Source organism: Protopterus annectens, chromosome 9.part0, assembly GCF_019279795.1.
Source record: "Protopterus annectens isolate FY-2018-M chromosome 9.part0, PAN1.0, whole genome shotgun sequence".
In the NCBI taxonomy this organism is placed as follows: Eukaryota; Metazoa; Chordata; order Ceratodontiformes; family Protopteridae; genus Protopterus; species Protopterus annectens.
Window position 1 is genome coordinate 1,224,968,400 of NC_056743.1, and position 15,068 is coordinate 1,224,983,467.

The 15,068-nt window shown below is 37.9% G+C and overlaps 1 protein-coding gene across 4 annotated transcripts in view; it reads right to left on the minus strand.

Annotated features, from left to right (window-relative positions):
• POLD4 (DNA polymerase delta 4, accessory subunit) overlaps nucleotides 1-15,068 on the minus strand; it is a 469,815-nt gene that overhangs the window by 401,430 nt on the left and 53,317 nt on the right. For 2 of the 4 annotated variants that reach the window (XM_044084160.1, XM_044084159.1), the window contains one exon: nucleotides 4,324-4,419. The exons of 1 other annotated variant lie outside the window; for it this stretch is intronic. In XM_044084160.1, coding sequence (XP_043940095.1) covers nucleotides 4,324-4,419 — 96 coding nt within the window. The remainder of the gene's footprint in view (nucleotides 1-4,323; nucleotides 4,420-15,068) is intronic. One more of the 4 variants, XM_044084161.1, reaches the window with a different exon arrangement.

Consider the following 15,068-nt stretch of genomic DNA (forward strand, 5'->3'; position numbering starts at 1 on the left):
CTGGAGTCTATGCTCTCTCCCCCACACAAACCAGTATATCTGGCATTAAGAGGGTTGTCAACACAAACACCACACCTCAAATACCACCCACATATGCAGAGGTCCTCAACAAAAACATACCCAAACAAAAGAGACCTCCGAGGCAAAAACATATGTGGACTCCACTGCGCACCACACCACACATCACACATAGTCCACACACCTGTATCTCACAGCCACTAAGGCCTAAACATAAACCCAACACAGTAGTCATAAGGGACTCCATTCTGAGACACACAGATGTGCCCCTCCCCAGGCTGGATAAGGAGAAAGTTACAGTTAGTTGTTTGTCAGGTTTCAGAATCCACCATATTACCCATGCACTCAAGTCTCTCAACAGCAGGTACTGTTATGACTCTGTCACAGTCCATTTTGGCATGAATGACTTGAGACTTATCCCCCTGGACTATATGAAGAGAGACATGATCGAGCTCGCTGAATATGTGTCTCAGGCAGGTATTTTCCTAGCCTTAAGTAGCATTCTATCATCACCCAGAATGATGCCTCAATACAAACAAAAAATGATTGAGTTTAACAGTTGGTTTAGTTTCTTGTGTCATTCCAAGGGGATCCAGTACCTGACAGCTTGGGAAGATATGACTGACAAACCATGATGCTTTCGAAGGGATGGCCTGCATCTGTCTCCGTTGGGCTTCAGGCTTCTGCCAAAGGCTCTTGCCTCCCCCATAGTGTCATAGCCTTTGCCAGAAGCCTTTGCCTGCATCTGTCTCCGTTGGACTTCAGGCTTCTGGCAAAAGTTCTTGCCTCCCCCATACTGCCATTTTTAGGCAATGCCATGAGGTCAAAACTACCAAGATGAAAATTTCATCGAAAAGCAAATTAAAGTTCATACTGCTAAACCCTAGGAGTCTGAACATGAAGCTGCACTCATGCAAGCATTCTTAACCCTGGAAGATGCTGACATTTTTGCAGTCACAGAAACCTGGTTCAAAGCTGCGGAGAGCACCCAAGCCATACAAGGTTACTCATACTATCATACATTCAGACCCCAAACTGTGGTCATCAAAGCAAAAGGAAGTGGAGTTACATTATGTATAAAAGACATACACATCTCCAGGCTGGTCAAACAGTATGATGCACAGGAGGACCCTCCAGGTGCAGTTAAGCACTGACAAAACCCCTACTCAGATTATAGCTTGCTACAGGCCCCCAACTCTGACTCAGAATGCCCGCTCCATCTATCTAGACCTCTTCGAATCAATCAAGATTCAACCTTTTACCCTGATCCTGGGCACCTTTAACTATCCAACCATAGATTGGAAGAACTACTCATGCCAAAACACAAATGCCCAGAGATTCCTTGATTTTGTCAATGCAAATACCTTGGACCAGCTGGTCAACATCCCCACAAGAGGTGAAAATATCTTGGACTTGGTGTTAACCAGTATGAGTAACCAATGCAGCATCCCTACAGTGCCATCCTCCCTGGTAAGATCCAACCACAAAGTGGTAACTTTTGAAGTCACCATCTCCTCTGAACCCCCCCCAGCTAAGGTCAAACAAAAAAACTTCTCCAAACCTGATTACAAAATCCTGAGGGAAGGTATAAACAGCTTCACAGTCCCCTCCCCCTCCACAGGAACTGGCACATACGTCCAACCCTACACCAAAGTACTATGCAAGTATTTATATAGCTGCATGGAATCAGAAATACCCGACAGGACAAAATCCTCCTCCTCAAGGAAGAGTAAACCAGTCTGGTGGACATCTGTAATAAATAAACCTCTATAAAAAAAGAAAAAAATTGCTGTTCAGGACCAAGAAGGAGCAGGTGCCTAATTGGAAGAAATCTCTTCTTAGCCTCAACAAGCAAATAAGAAAATGAATGAAATCCACCAAAGCAAACTTCGAGTCCAAACTGGCCACATCTACTAAAGACAATCATAAGGCCTTCTTCACATATGTCCACAATCTCAAAGGAAGCACTCAGATCTGCTCAGAACTGGTGGTCAACGACACCATATACACAAAGTCCATACATATAGCCAACCTGTTGGAAGACAGATTCAGTAAAAACTTCACCCCCCCCCCCCCTCAGTAAATCAGGATATCCCCAGCAGCTACACCCCTCCCCTTATCTCTAGGGAGCAAGTAATCACTGTCCTCTCAAAGACAAAAAATACAGCCTCCATGGGATCCAATAACATCCCAGGCTGCATCCTACATGAACTCAGGCAGGAACTTGCAGCACCATTAGGCACCCTATTCAACCAAAGCCTGAGTACTGGCTTCTTCCCAGCCGAGTGGAGGACAGCCACTGTCATCCCTTTGCACAAAGGTGGAGTGTCCACTGACCAGGAACTTATAGACCCATCAGCCTAACTAGTCTGATCTGCAAGGCCATGGGGTGGATTATCATGGACCTCGTTAACAAAGACATTGGCAACCTCCAAACACTCAATCCCACACAGTTTGGTTTCGTTAAGGGGAGGTCATGCTTGTTAAACTTGGTCGACTTCTTTGAGACAGTCACCAAAGCCATGGAGAGGGGAAGATGGTGCACACTGCTTACCCTGACCTGGCCAACGCCTTCAATACTATTCCCCACTTGGGTATAACAGATAAACTCTCTCAAATAGGCATCAATCCATATGTAACCAGTTGGGTAGCAAACTGGCTCACTGATAGAACCCACCTAGTCAAAATAGGGAAGCCACCTCAAGCAGCAGACCCATAATGAGTGGTGTACCCCAGGGATCAGTCTTGGGGCCTCTGTTGTTTAGGATATATTTTTCTGAGGTGCAGGCCAAAACCAGTGGGCTGTGGCTGACAAGTTTGCAGATGACTGCAAGCTGAGCACTGTCACAAATTCCTATAGTAATGTAGATATCCTTCAAGAGGGTCTCACACAAACAAATGACTGATGCCAGAAACATGGCCTCAAACTGAATGCCAAAAAGTGCATCATTATCCCCTTTGGGGAGAGTGACATCCCCACAAATTATCACATTAATAACAAGGTTCTAAGCACACAATCAGTCGTGAGGGACTTGGGCATCCAGGTTGATAGCAAACTCACTTTTGACTACCATATTTTTCCTCCATTGTAAGGAAAGCTTTCTACATGGCCCACCTCATTAGTAAGAGCATCTCATCCAGGGACAAGGAGATCATATCATCCCTGTATTCTTCCCTTTAAAGACCCATTATTGAGTACAATGTCCCTTTCAGCATGTACCTCTCAAAGCACATGCAGCAGCTGGACAGACCACAGAGGTTCCTCACCAGGAGAATCCAGGGCCTCAAACCTCTACCCTATACAGATATGCTAAAGGCCTTGTCCCTCTACTCAGTGTCATACAGACTCCTCAGAGGTGACCTCTGTCTGGCATACAAAGCAATCTCAGACCCCAACTGCTGCATATCCACAAGTAAAGCTCCACTCAATTAACCCACATGCATGACCTCAACCTGGTCTGTGACATCAATAGGGCTTGAAGGTGGGACAGATATGTGTCCCAGAGACTCCCCAATCTGTGGAATAGACTCCTTCTCCACGTCAAGCAGAGTACCTCATTAACCCTTTTTTAAATGCAACCTGGATAACTGGATGGAGAACAAAATATACACCCCTGGGATTCCACCTGTGTCCCTCCTAGACAGAGGCATTGGGTGCTGACTTGTCAGAACATGGGCTAAATTATTGGCTAAGCTTGTAAGGGCCTCAGGGCCAATAATCTAGTAACTTCCTATGGTTCTATGATCTACTTCTGGTGTATGCACCAGTGGTATTCTTAGTTAGCAGTGACACGAACAGAAACTGAAAATGAGGAAATTAGTTCAGCTGCCCAAACAGAGGTCACATTACCCTTGGGCCCACCTATTTGTCATCTGCTACTAGACAAGGTTGAAAGAAGAGGTCAATGTCCCTCTTCACAATAAATCACCTAATGGGCGACCATGAGGAAGAAGCATATAAAGATGGATACATGATGCAGAGGCTGAATTACAGCTGTAGGATGATGAAGTCTGATATGGGTCTATAGAAACAAAAGGTGCATTGGTAAATTACTAAGAAAGGACACTCATTATCTAATGACACTATTCCTTCCTGGTAAAATAACTGAGTGTTTTAGCATCAAATTGAGTAATACAAGGAATGATAATTACGACATCATACTATTGTTTAGAATAGAGAAGATGAGAAATGCCACAATCCCACATTACACCAGAAAAGGGAAAATAAAATGGACTGTGCAAACAGAGACAACAGGTGAAAAAAGGGGAAAATAAAACTAACAAACTAACTTTGAAAGTGCTCACCAGTTTTCAGGCTACGAACTTTGCTGCCAGAGGATAAATGTGATTTTTTCCATTCTTGTTTTTTGTCATTCTTGTTAGCAAAGCCACAGATGACTGCTGATTTGGAAAAAAAACATCTCCTTAAATATTAAACATCAAGACAAGTCTATGGCAAAGAAAGACCCAGTGATACATCAACTCTGCCTGTACCTTACACAACTGCCTAAAGTATGATTATTGTTAATCAACAGACACACTAGCCTAATATAAGATTATTGTTAATCTACAAATGATGATAATTGTATTTATTTCCATACCCTTCCCAGTTTGGTTATAATTTGTCACTGTCTTATCTAGATTACTCACTGTTGCTTATCTCATTTCTATTTTAAGCTAGTTATAGACAGAAATGAACATGCCTTCTACCGTGCCTTCAGGCAATTCATTCTATCACTCCATGTTTCTTTTAAATAACACTTTCTTTACATTTCTTTAAAACAGGACAGTCAAAACATAGGTCACCTAAATCAAGGAAGAAATTAATTTCACTGAAGACTGTATGTAAAAACATTCAGTTTCCCCTACTGATACTGTAGTGCAGGAGATCTATTAAACTGATTTTGCAAACATCTACGCTAACTACTACTGATATGACAAATCTCAAAATTCATCTACAAAGAGCATAAAGAAACAGCAGTGGCAAACTTAATTATTTGTCAGCAACTGACATCTTATATTACTTCTACAGAGATGTTTTCTAGGACTACATATCTCCTAAAATGAAGTAAAAGCCACTCAACAGAACAATTAATAACTCAATTAATGGAGCAGTAAAGTAACTGTTTAGCATTAGCAGAACTGGTATGTAATGAAACAGAGGACAAACTCCAAAGCAGCAGTGCTTCCTACATAAACCTACTGATGGGTGCAAAACAGTCCAAATTAAGGTAAAGTCCACAAAGTAGCATCAACAGCAGAAACAAGTTTACTTGAAACAAAGATTCTGTTCCAACACCTCTGCACTTCAAGGCGACAGCCCTCCAATGTGAAATAATGCAAAGAACACAGACAAAGTAAAAGCAGTTATATGGCTGCTGAAAGGACAATTAGAAGTTAAACAGGCCAATCAAAATAGCTGACCAATAAGGACATGTGAAGAACAATACCAAAATAACCTAGTATCAAATATTAAATGAAATGCCTCAGTGCCACAAGTCATATGACCCAACTCTCAAGAATTCCACAAAGTAGTGAAATAATTAAAGAATTTTATTAAAGTTAAGTGCTTTTGTCCAGAAAAATCAACATTTTAACAGAACTGTGTTTACAAGATGTCACAGGTTTAAATAACCCATTTAGTAGTCACATAACAAAAATATTACCTATGTGTAAAGTGCACTTGCCCACCAAGATAAAAAATAAATAAAAATTAAATTGTTTATAATACTAATAATACTTCTTAAGTTAATTAAAAAGTGACATTCTGATAGAAAAAAATGTTTTGCTTTTGTTAACAACCCATAATTCAAGCAACTTAACAATTAAAAACAGGTAAGTGTTTATATAAAACACAAATAATGCAGTAGAAGTTCAATTTTTGATGTTCATAATTTGGCAGCTTGTAATTTTAATGCACTATTAATAAATATTGTGTCATTTAACCCAGGAAACTGTCCTATATTAAGTCACAGCTGTTAAATCAATTCTCTGTACTCTAATTTCAGCTTGCATGGGATCTTCCCTGGGTTGGGTTAGAAAGTCCTTAAGAACAACGAATAAAAGTGTGGAGTACTATTTGCACTTCAGAATGTGTCTAAAAAGTGAATTACTGTCATTTTCATTATTTTAATCATACTTCTGTTTGCAAATACGCTTACTTATGGTTCTCCCCGTTTTACTCACATACAATAGTGAAAGTCATCACAGAAACATAAACAGACCAGCCCTTTTGAGTCACATGTATATTTTCCATTAGATATTACTTCAATGTTGTAATGATGTGAGGTACTGCCAGCTATGCCAGGAGAAGTAGGGCCATTAATGGATGTGTAACATATGCCAGCACAACTAGCTGGAATTTTGTAAAGAATTATATGTCATTTGTATCTCAAACTGATTTGTACAGATGCTTCTGTTGAAAAATGCATTTGTAAAGTTGCGTGTATTAAACATGTATCAACAGTGTGTCCTGTTGGACAGAAAAGAAATATACATTTATATCAGACTGCACTGTTGTAACTGAGGAAAAGTATACATGTTAACAGAGGATACTGGAAAAGAAGAGGTCAATCTCAGTCCAGCTAACTTTGAAAAATAGGGTGAAATCAAATTATTAATTTAGACCATAAATATTGTATCTTACAGATCTGACTGCAGCCAGTGACAAAATGTCCGGGAAAACAAGAATTAGGAAGCCTTTTGTATTTCTTTAACAGTGAACTAATTGCTACTTTGGAAGGGTAGAAGTTTGAAGTTGTTTTATGACTTCCAGAAGCTGCAATAGATCTTAGCAAAGCTCTATGTGTGTGTGTGTGTGTGTGTGTGTGTGTGTGTGTGTGTATTATTAACACTTGTGTGTCAAATTCTGGGTCAGTTGCTGGGAAAGGGGGTAGTATGGGAACCAGATGTCAGATGACCAGATGTATGTGATGTCATTCGCTAATCCAGGGCAAAAATTATGTTTTAATACTAGATGAGACTGAAGTCTCAGGGCACTCTGTTTATGAAACCTGACAAAGAAGGATCCCTTACCTACTTCATCTTGCCTTGCTCCAGTAAGTGACCAGGGAATAGTAATTCTTTAGATCAGTCAGAAAACTGTAGTAAGATTAGTTAAGTGTTTTCTGTATCTGTGTGAATCTATTTGTCTGTATTATTTTAATATCTCCTGTGATTGAAACTCTTCTGTTTATTGTAAATAGATATTCCGTATTTTCAATTTCTTTTATTATTTATAATTAAATATATTTAAACTTTTCATTGTGGCTGGTCCTTTAGAGAATATTTTAACCTTTGAGAGTACTTATATCTATTTGGTGACTCTGTGGCCAGTCCTGAAAGCCTTACTGCAATGATCAAACACTACCATTGGTATTCATATTAACCTCACTCAGTAAAATTAAGTACCATTGCAGGACCCTTAGAGTAACTGGCTTTGTAGTGTCTGGTGGCAGTAACTACCTTATAGTCTGGGCAGAAGGGGTCATAGTTAGTAAATCTCTCCAAGAGTGTGAGGTGTGTCAGCTGCTTGGAGCAGGCACACAAAGCACTGGTTTCACAGAGAGGGTGCTGGAGGGCTTGACTTGGACAGTCAGCTGAGGACTCAACTTCACAGCTCTGCCAGTGGGGAGTCTCAACTGGGCCCGAGACAGACAGAGAAATACAGACCCCAGACTGAGTGTGTTACCTGTGTGCTCTTAAGGGAAATTGTGCTTGATGTAGAGAGCTGCATCTGAAAATACTGGTTGTATCCATTTTTATTCCAAGTGAATGTCCCTCTCCAGTGTAAGTGTTGAGGATTCAGGTTCTTTGATTACTGGCCCAGACAAGGGATGTCACAAATGTGTCAAGCTTCAATTTTGAACCTGTATAAATGTGCTTACACTGTCAACAAGAGCGAACCCCCAACTTGTTCATCCAAACTTCTGCTTTAAAAAATGATGTGCTGTGCCTAAATCAAATTCATTTCTGTCACACTGTACCTTGACATTTTTCAGATTGCCTATATACGTTTCCAGTGTTTTAAAAACAAGTGAATAACTGTCTTTTTTGTTGTAAATAACAAGGCAGTAGTCAGTTTAATATTGTATTTCCCAGACTTCCAAGATGGCTGCACAGTGAGCAACAGTTTAACTTCAGTTCTCCCAGTGTGAAAAAATAAACAGAGAAAAGGAATGCCACTGAAACTGTTCTTGGGTAAAATTCAGTTACTGGTCAGCATGTACACTGCCTAAATGTCAACAAAGAAGAAGAAATGTAGAGAACCTGAAAGCAAATAAACCAGAAAAGGTGAAAAGAAAACACAGTTTGGGAAGGATTCTTCAGTAAAAAGCAGTTGAAGCTTCAGCTTTGGTTCAAGAGATGATTTCCGGTAATTTAGAAGAAAAAATCAATGAAATGTGCTCAGAGGTGATTCAAATAAATGAAGCATTGAAGGAATATAGTCAAAGGTGGGGAAAATGTAAGAAGCTTTAACTATCTGTTCAGATGTACTGATAAAGCTGCAAAAAATCAGAGGTTGAAAGGAAGAAAGAGCTGACTGAGTATGAGGCCTCTCAAGAAGAGCTGTTTCAAAAAATGGTAGCGTTAGAAGACAGAGCATGCAGAAAAAAAACACAAGATGGTCTGCTGTACCAGAGAAACTAGAAGGAACAGACAATTAAGTTTATGAAAGCACAAATGGGCAACTGGAGTGGTATTCAAAACCAGTATTTGTTAACTGAAACAGCACATTGATTGTATGCTCCAAACCTGGCCAGGAGAAAGCAGCCAAGACCTATATTACTAAAGATTTGATCATACCAACAGAAAGAGCTGATCCTGACAAAACTGTGGAAGAAGGGAAAAGTATTAAAAACTAGAGACACAAGAGTATTTTTCTAAAATGATTATTCACCATACACCAGGCAGAAGAGAAGCAAACTAATCCCAGCAATCAGGGAATATTGAGAAGCAGGTGTGAAAGCTGCTGTATCCAGCGGTCTTCAGAGTACTTTTTTTTTCCTGGCGGATCAGATACTTATTAAATTAACACTTAAGACATAGGCAAACATAGATTTATATAAAATGTTTGTCATAATGGTTAAGGTCCTTCACCTTATAAACACAAGGTACACAGTATGATTCTGACCACAGGTTATTGGCTAGGCTTAAAAAATGGCCTTTCAATGCAGATAAGCTTAGTATTCACCTATGAACATGTTCACAGTTACAAACGTTATATATCACATACATTCTTTTATACAATTACTATCAATACTAAATTATATAAATTACTCAGTTCTTGCCTTCCATTAAACCTCAGGCCTTCTCCAAAACATTATTCTGCATCTACCATTCCCAGAATTTCCATTTGTTCTAATTTGCTCCCACCTTTTTCTAAAGATCCTACTTTCAGTTCTTTTATCTTTGTTACAATATTCACTATTTCAAATACAGTTGATTAATAAATGACTTTTGGCAGCCACAAAAATTAAACGTAACAAAGCCTTACTATGTCTAGACAGCTCAGATCCTGTATCCCTGCTCAAAAAATAATGTTATTTATTATAAACAGTTACTCACCCCAAATTTCTGACAGAGTACTCTGTAGGGAATTTTTTAAAGTCTGATAACTCATCAAACTCCCCAAAACATGCTCCTAGTTACCTCCTTCTTCCTCATCACACCTCCAATATTTGCCATCAACCTTAGGAAAAATTTTTACAGCTTGCTTGGGGTAAAAAATATCTATGCAAACTATTCCAAGCAAAAATTCTAAACCTTCTAGACTTTGTTGTGTATTTGGAAGCCATACACATGTCCTCATTCTTTCCTTGTGAATTGCTTTTATAATATCTCTTCACAATCTTTTCTGACCTCCACTGATGGATTCCTATTGTTATCATGCAATATTTTATATGCCCTACTAATTATTATTTTTTTTAACAGCAGCTTCTGTTCCAGATTCAACTAAATACTCTATCAGAGCAGGTCTTTCACTTAGAATTTCCCTATCCCTTTCTCTTTGCCCATACTCTGATTTCAATCCCTAATAGGGAAAGCAGTCTCTTGGTCTCTTCCCATTCAGTTACCATTCCTTCTCTAGTTATTTTCTTTCAATACCTTGGTTCATTGGCCAATTGCTCCCCAAATATTCTGGCCTCCTTTTGCCTATTCTCTCCACCACTATTTTCTCGCAGCCCTACTAGCAAAATCTCCTTTCTCCATTCTCATGTTGGCTTAGTTCTTAGAATACTTTTTGCTACTTTATGAATATAATAGTCTGCATGGCTGCTGTTATTCTCTTTAAGGATCTGCATCCAATCCTACTCACTCTTTCTCTCCTTATTTCTAGAATTTCCCTCCTGCTTCATTGTAATCCCTTTCCACTTTGAATTATAACTATCTGCTTGTGTTATATAAATGGCCCTTAACTGTGCATTTCTAAAATACCCCTTAAAATCAGGTAATCATAAACCACCTCATTCTAGTGGAAGGATCAACTTATTACACTTGATCCTTGACCTATTCCCTTCCCAGATAAACTCTTTCAGCTCTTTAATAATTGCTATTTACAACTTCTCCTCCAGTTGATAAAGATATGCCAGACCTGTATATAAAACGTAGGGACTAAAAACATTTTCATCGCTTGTATCTTGCTATCTATATCCATAAACAAGAGCTGCCAGTTTCTCAGTTTTTGTATTATCTTTTGCTTAGTCTGTGTCCACATATCTGTAGCTGCCATAACAGAATCCTTTTTTAACCCACACACCTAAATGCTTCATTTTATAGTTTCCCTGAAAATATGGGTATGACTGAACCAATTCATGTCTGGGTACATAGTTAATAGTTTACAGATATAGCCTTTGTTCTGTCTTCATTAATTTTATATTCCAAGAAAACTTGAAGCTGACTCAGACTGTTCCTCACCACAAAGAGATGTCCTTTTCTGGTTTTATCGTACAAAATAATATTGTCCGCAAATAAAGCCAAATTTTCTTGATTACTGTAACAGTTATGTTATTGAATTTCTAAAGCCCTTATTCTCATTGCCAATGGCTCTATATATAATGCAAATAACAAAGGGGAAAGAGGGCACTTCTGCCTGTTTCCTGTATTTAGACAAAACTTATTAGAAAGGAACACTCCTACCTTATTTTCTGCCTCTGATCCCTCATATATCCAATAATTAACATTATTATTGTATCAGGGAATGCAAATGCTTCCTACTTATAAAATCCCAGCTTATTCTGTAGAAAGCTTTCTCTGCATCAAGATCCACCACCAACAACATTTCTTACATTCTGCTTTCCTCTGTATCATCATTGTTCTATTAATGTTGTCAAATGTTTCCTCCACAAAACCACACTGATCCATATCTATCAATTCTGGCAACACATTTGCCATTCTTTCAGCTATTATAAACATAAAGACTTTATAACCATGGTTTAAAACTGAAATGGACCTAGATGAACCTAAGTCTGAATGGTCTTTACCATATATAGGCATTACAGCCACCATAGGTTTCTTCCAGGATGTTGATGCATCCCCTGCTTTTAAAATACTATTAAACAAAACCTTCCAGATCTTTGTCACGTTCTTCCCTCCTTGCTTCCAAACTTCCACAGGAATACCATCTATTCCATGGACACTTTCCTGCAGATTGATTATACATCACTGTTTTTTATCTCATCTCCTCCTAACTTAACTGGTAATTGTTGTGCCTTATCTACATCTAACCTTGGTATACTTAAGTCTTCCATAAATGTTTCCATTTGTGCTATTTCTTGATTTCCACATTTCTCTGCCTTAAACACATTTTCATAAAATTTTCTAAATATCTCTAAAACCTCTACAGGATCTCTTGCTATTTTCTTGTTATAGGCTCTCTAAGTTTGGCATAACTCTTTCTACTTTCTGTTGCCTAAGTTGCTGTGTCAAGAGTTTTTTTTGTGATTTGGAGTTATTATCAAAACAGTTGCTTAATGGCAATCCTTCTAAACTCATGCATAATATAAAAATACTCCCTTATTTTCTCTTTAGCACACTGCAGTTGTGCCTCTTCCTGTTATATGAGATTCCCCTTACTCTGCAATACTTTAACCTCTGTCAGCCCCTCTAAATAATCCTTGTTACTTCTTAACTGTATCTATTTTCTTTTATTTCTACGCTATTTTTAAACTCCACTTCCATTTTATCCCACTCACTAGCTATAACTTCTGAAGAAATTTCTATCTTAACTAATACCTCTCAAATAATTTCCACTACCCATTTCTTAAATTCCTCTCTTTATAACTGGTAGGTGAGGAAGCATCAATGTCTCATTTTTACTTCATTAGCCTGCATTTTTATCTTAGTTGTTATTGGCAAGTGATCTGAAATAATTATTGGATGTGTGTTGAAGCTTTCAATTAAATGCACATGTTCCTAAGAAATATACATTCTGTCTAGTCTAGCCTAGTTATTGTACCTTGGGGGAAATATGTACATTCTGGGTTCAAACTACTGAATTAATGTCTTCTATACCAAATATTTTCCATTCTTTCAGAAATCTGACCTCTTTTGTTACAGTCTCCATTCTATATCCCCTACATACATCCACCACTGTTGCAAATCAAATTCCAATCCCTATTTATAAGTAACATTCCCTGCTGAAAGCTCATTATTTCTCCGCAAAATTTCTTTAAATCCATAATAGCAGTTTTAGGTTGAAAATAAATACATGCTAGTGTAATCCTATGCCTCCCTTGCCTGCATCCCCCCTACGACCATAAATCTACAATTATTATCTTTCTTTCCTCTTCTATCACTATTGGAGCTTCTCTATCAATTAGTATAAGTACACCTCTTTTCCTTTGTCTCTGATATTCTGCTGAATGTCCATTCAGAATTCCTTTATCAAATTCACATGCTCACTTCTTTCCAAATGTGTCTCCTGTAGCATTGCTATTTGAACTCTGCATTTCTTAATATAATTCAATACTCTTACCTTTTTATCTATACCTTTAGCCCATTCACATTCCAAAATGATATGTTCAGTATAGCCATTATAATAAGAAATTATTATTCCTACCTATTATATATGACAGCTTTTTAAAATGTCTATTTTTAGCTTTTGTGTTACATGCACTAATGTTTGGCAGTTCAAGCCTTTATACAATTTCTTGTCATCTCCATTTGAACCTATGTCACATTTTATAAACAGACACATAAAACTATGTACATCTTCAAATAATGAAGTCTAATCATGTTGATAGGAACAATTGTCCCAAATTGACAACCACAATCACATGCATTAATTAACCTAAATTTAAGGCTAGCCATACTGAGTTGCATGTTGCATCCTGTGCTCCTACTTACATTAATTGCTACCTGTTCTGATCAAAAACACTTTATGATGCAGAACAGACAGCAATTAGTGTATGATGAAATAAAAAAAAAGTTTGTCTAACTAAAAGCATCCAGCAAGCAGAAAAGGACTTTGTTTCTCTTTCTTCCAATATTAAAGTTGATAGAGAGACTATACCAATCAAAACTTTTCCAATGTTCCAAAAGAAAATACTTGAGAGTCAGAAAAAAAACCCACAGGCGTGGACTAGAAGAATCAAGAGTACCTTGGACTTGACCAGAGGCTGGTGTTGGGAGATGGAGATGAAAAAGAACAACAACACAGAAATTAGTGAAATAATTGGAGACTATAAATCCATCAATCACATTGTGAAATATGGCTTTGCAAGAAAAGGTGGCTGAAAAAAGACTGATGTTTTGGTGACTTTGTTAAACTTGTGCGTGGATTGTAAAGCATATGTCCCACTTTATGTCATTAATGTTTGGGAGGCTGATAAAAGGGGAAAACAGTAGGTGTAAGTAAAACAACTGTATTTCTTATTAGTATTTATATAAATATTTAATGATATAAACTGCATGTTTTATATAGTAAAGCAGTTTTGTGTAAAACCAGGGGTACTTTAAATGTGGGGGAGTCTTTTCAGTGACAGCTGTACGTCTTAAAGATATTAAAGTAAACAAGTGTTTTTATAGTTGCAAGAAGTATAGACTTTACAGTATAACAAGAGAAAAAAAGTCTGGACCAAAGTAAGTTTAATGTTAATAAGCTGTGATCCAGGGCTACTGTGATGAGAGTGGGGTGTAAAAGTGCACTAGTTATATTATACCTAGCATTTACATATTTCCCTTATTATTTTAACAAGGGTGAATGTCTAGATTAGTGCCCTTGGCTTAAGCTATAAACAATTGTTTTTTGTCAGCAAGTAGGGTTTAAAAATAAGACAAAACTTTGAAAGCCATAAAATATGCTACATTTTTTAAATCTGCAGAGATATTAGCCTGTCTTCCATTAGCAAATCTTTAGTGGGACTCAGGAAGTCTGCAGCTGAAGGCAACTGTATATTCTGTTATGAGTAAAAATGACAAAGATTCATTGCTGAGAACTTTTCCATGGAGACAGGCTGAGGGCATGTGCAAGCAATTAATCTTGAAAGCTCTGAGCATTCATTGCTGACAGAAATGAAAAATGTAAAGGTATAATGGCAAGCAGTTGAGTGAAAAATAGTTTCTGAAAGCAAACAAGCTGTTTTTCACATCTATGAGGGGATCAGAGATAAGAAAAGAACAGAGAGCAATTAGTGTATGTGGGAACACAGGCTGTAGCATGCACTTTAGCAGGGTTGCTATTACCTGATCAAATGTTTAGGTTAGCAAATACCTAAATGACGATCTGGTAATAGCGAAAGCAAAAAAAAACTGTGAATGGCTGATTTAACTCAGGGAAAGAATTCCCTTGGCCATTATGCAGATTTTGCCCCTTTCCCCACTGTAGTATGAACTCGAAGCTGGTATATTTAGTTAGGGGTGTGGGGGGCAAAACTCCCCCACTTAATTTTGGTTTAATTTTTTTTTTTTTTTGCATCTGAGGAAATTCATTCCCTACGTGAAATACGCCATTCGCTATTTTAATTTTTCGATATTACCAGATCGATGTTTAGGTATTCGCTAAACTAAACATTTGATTGGTTAATATAGATGTACTTTAGCATGAGTAT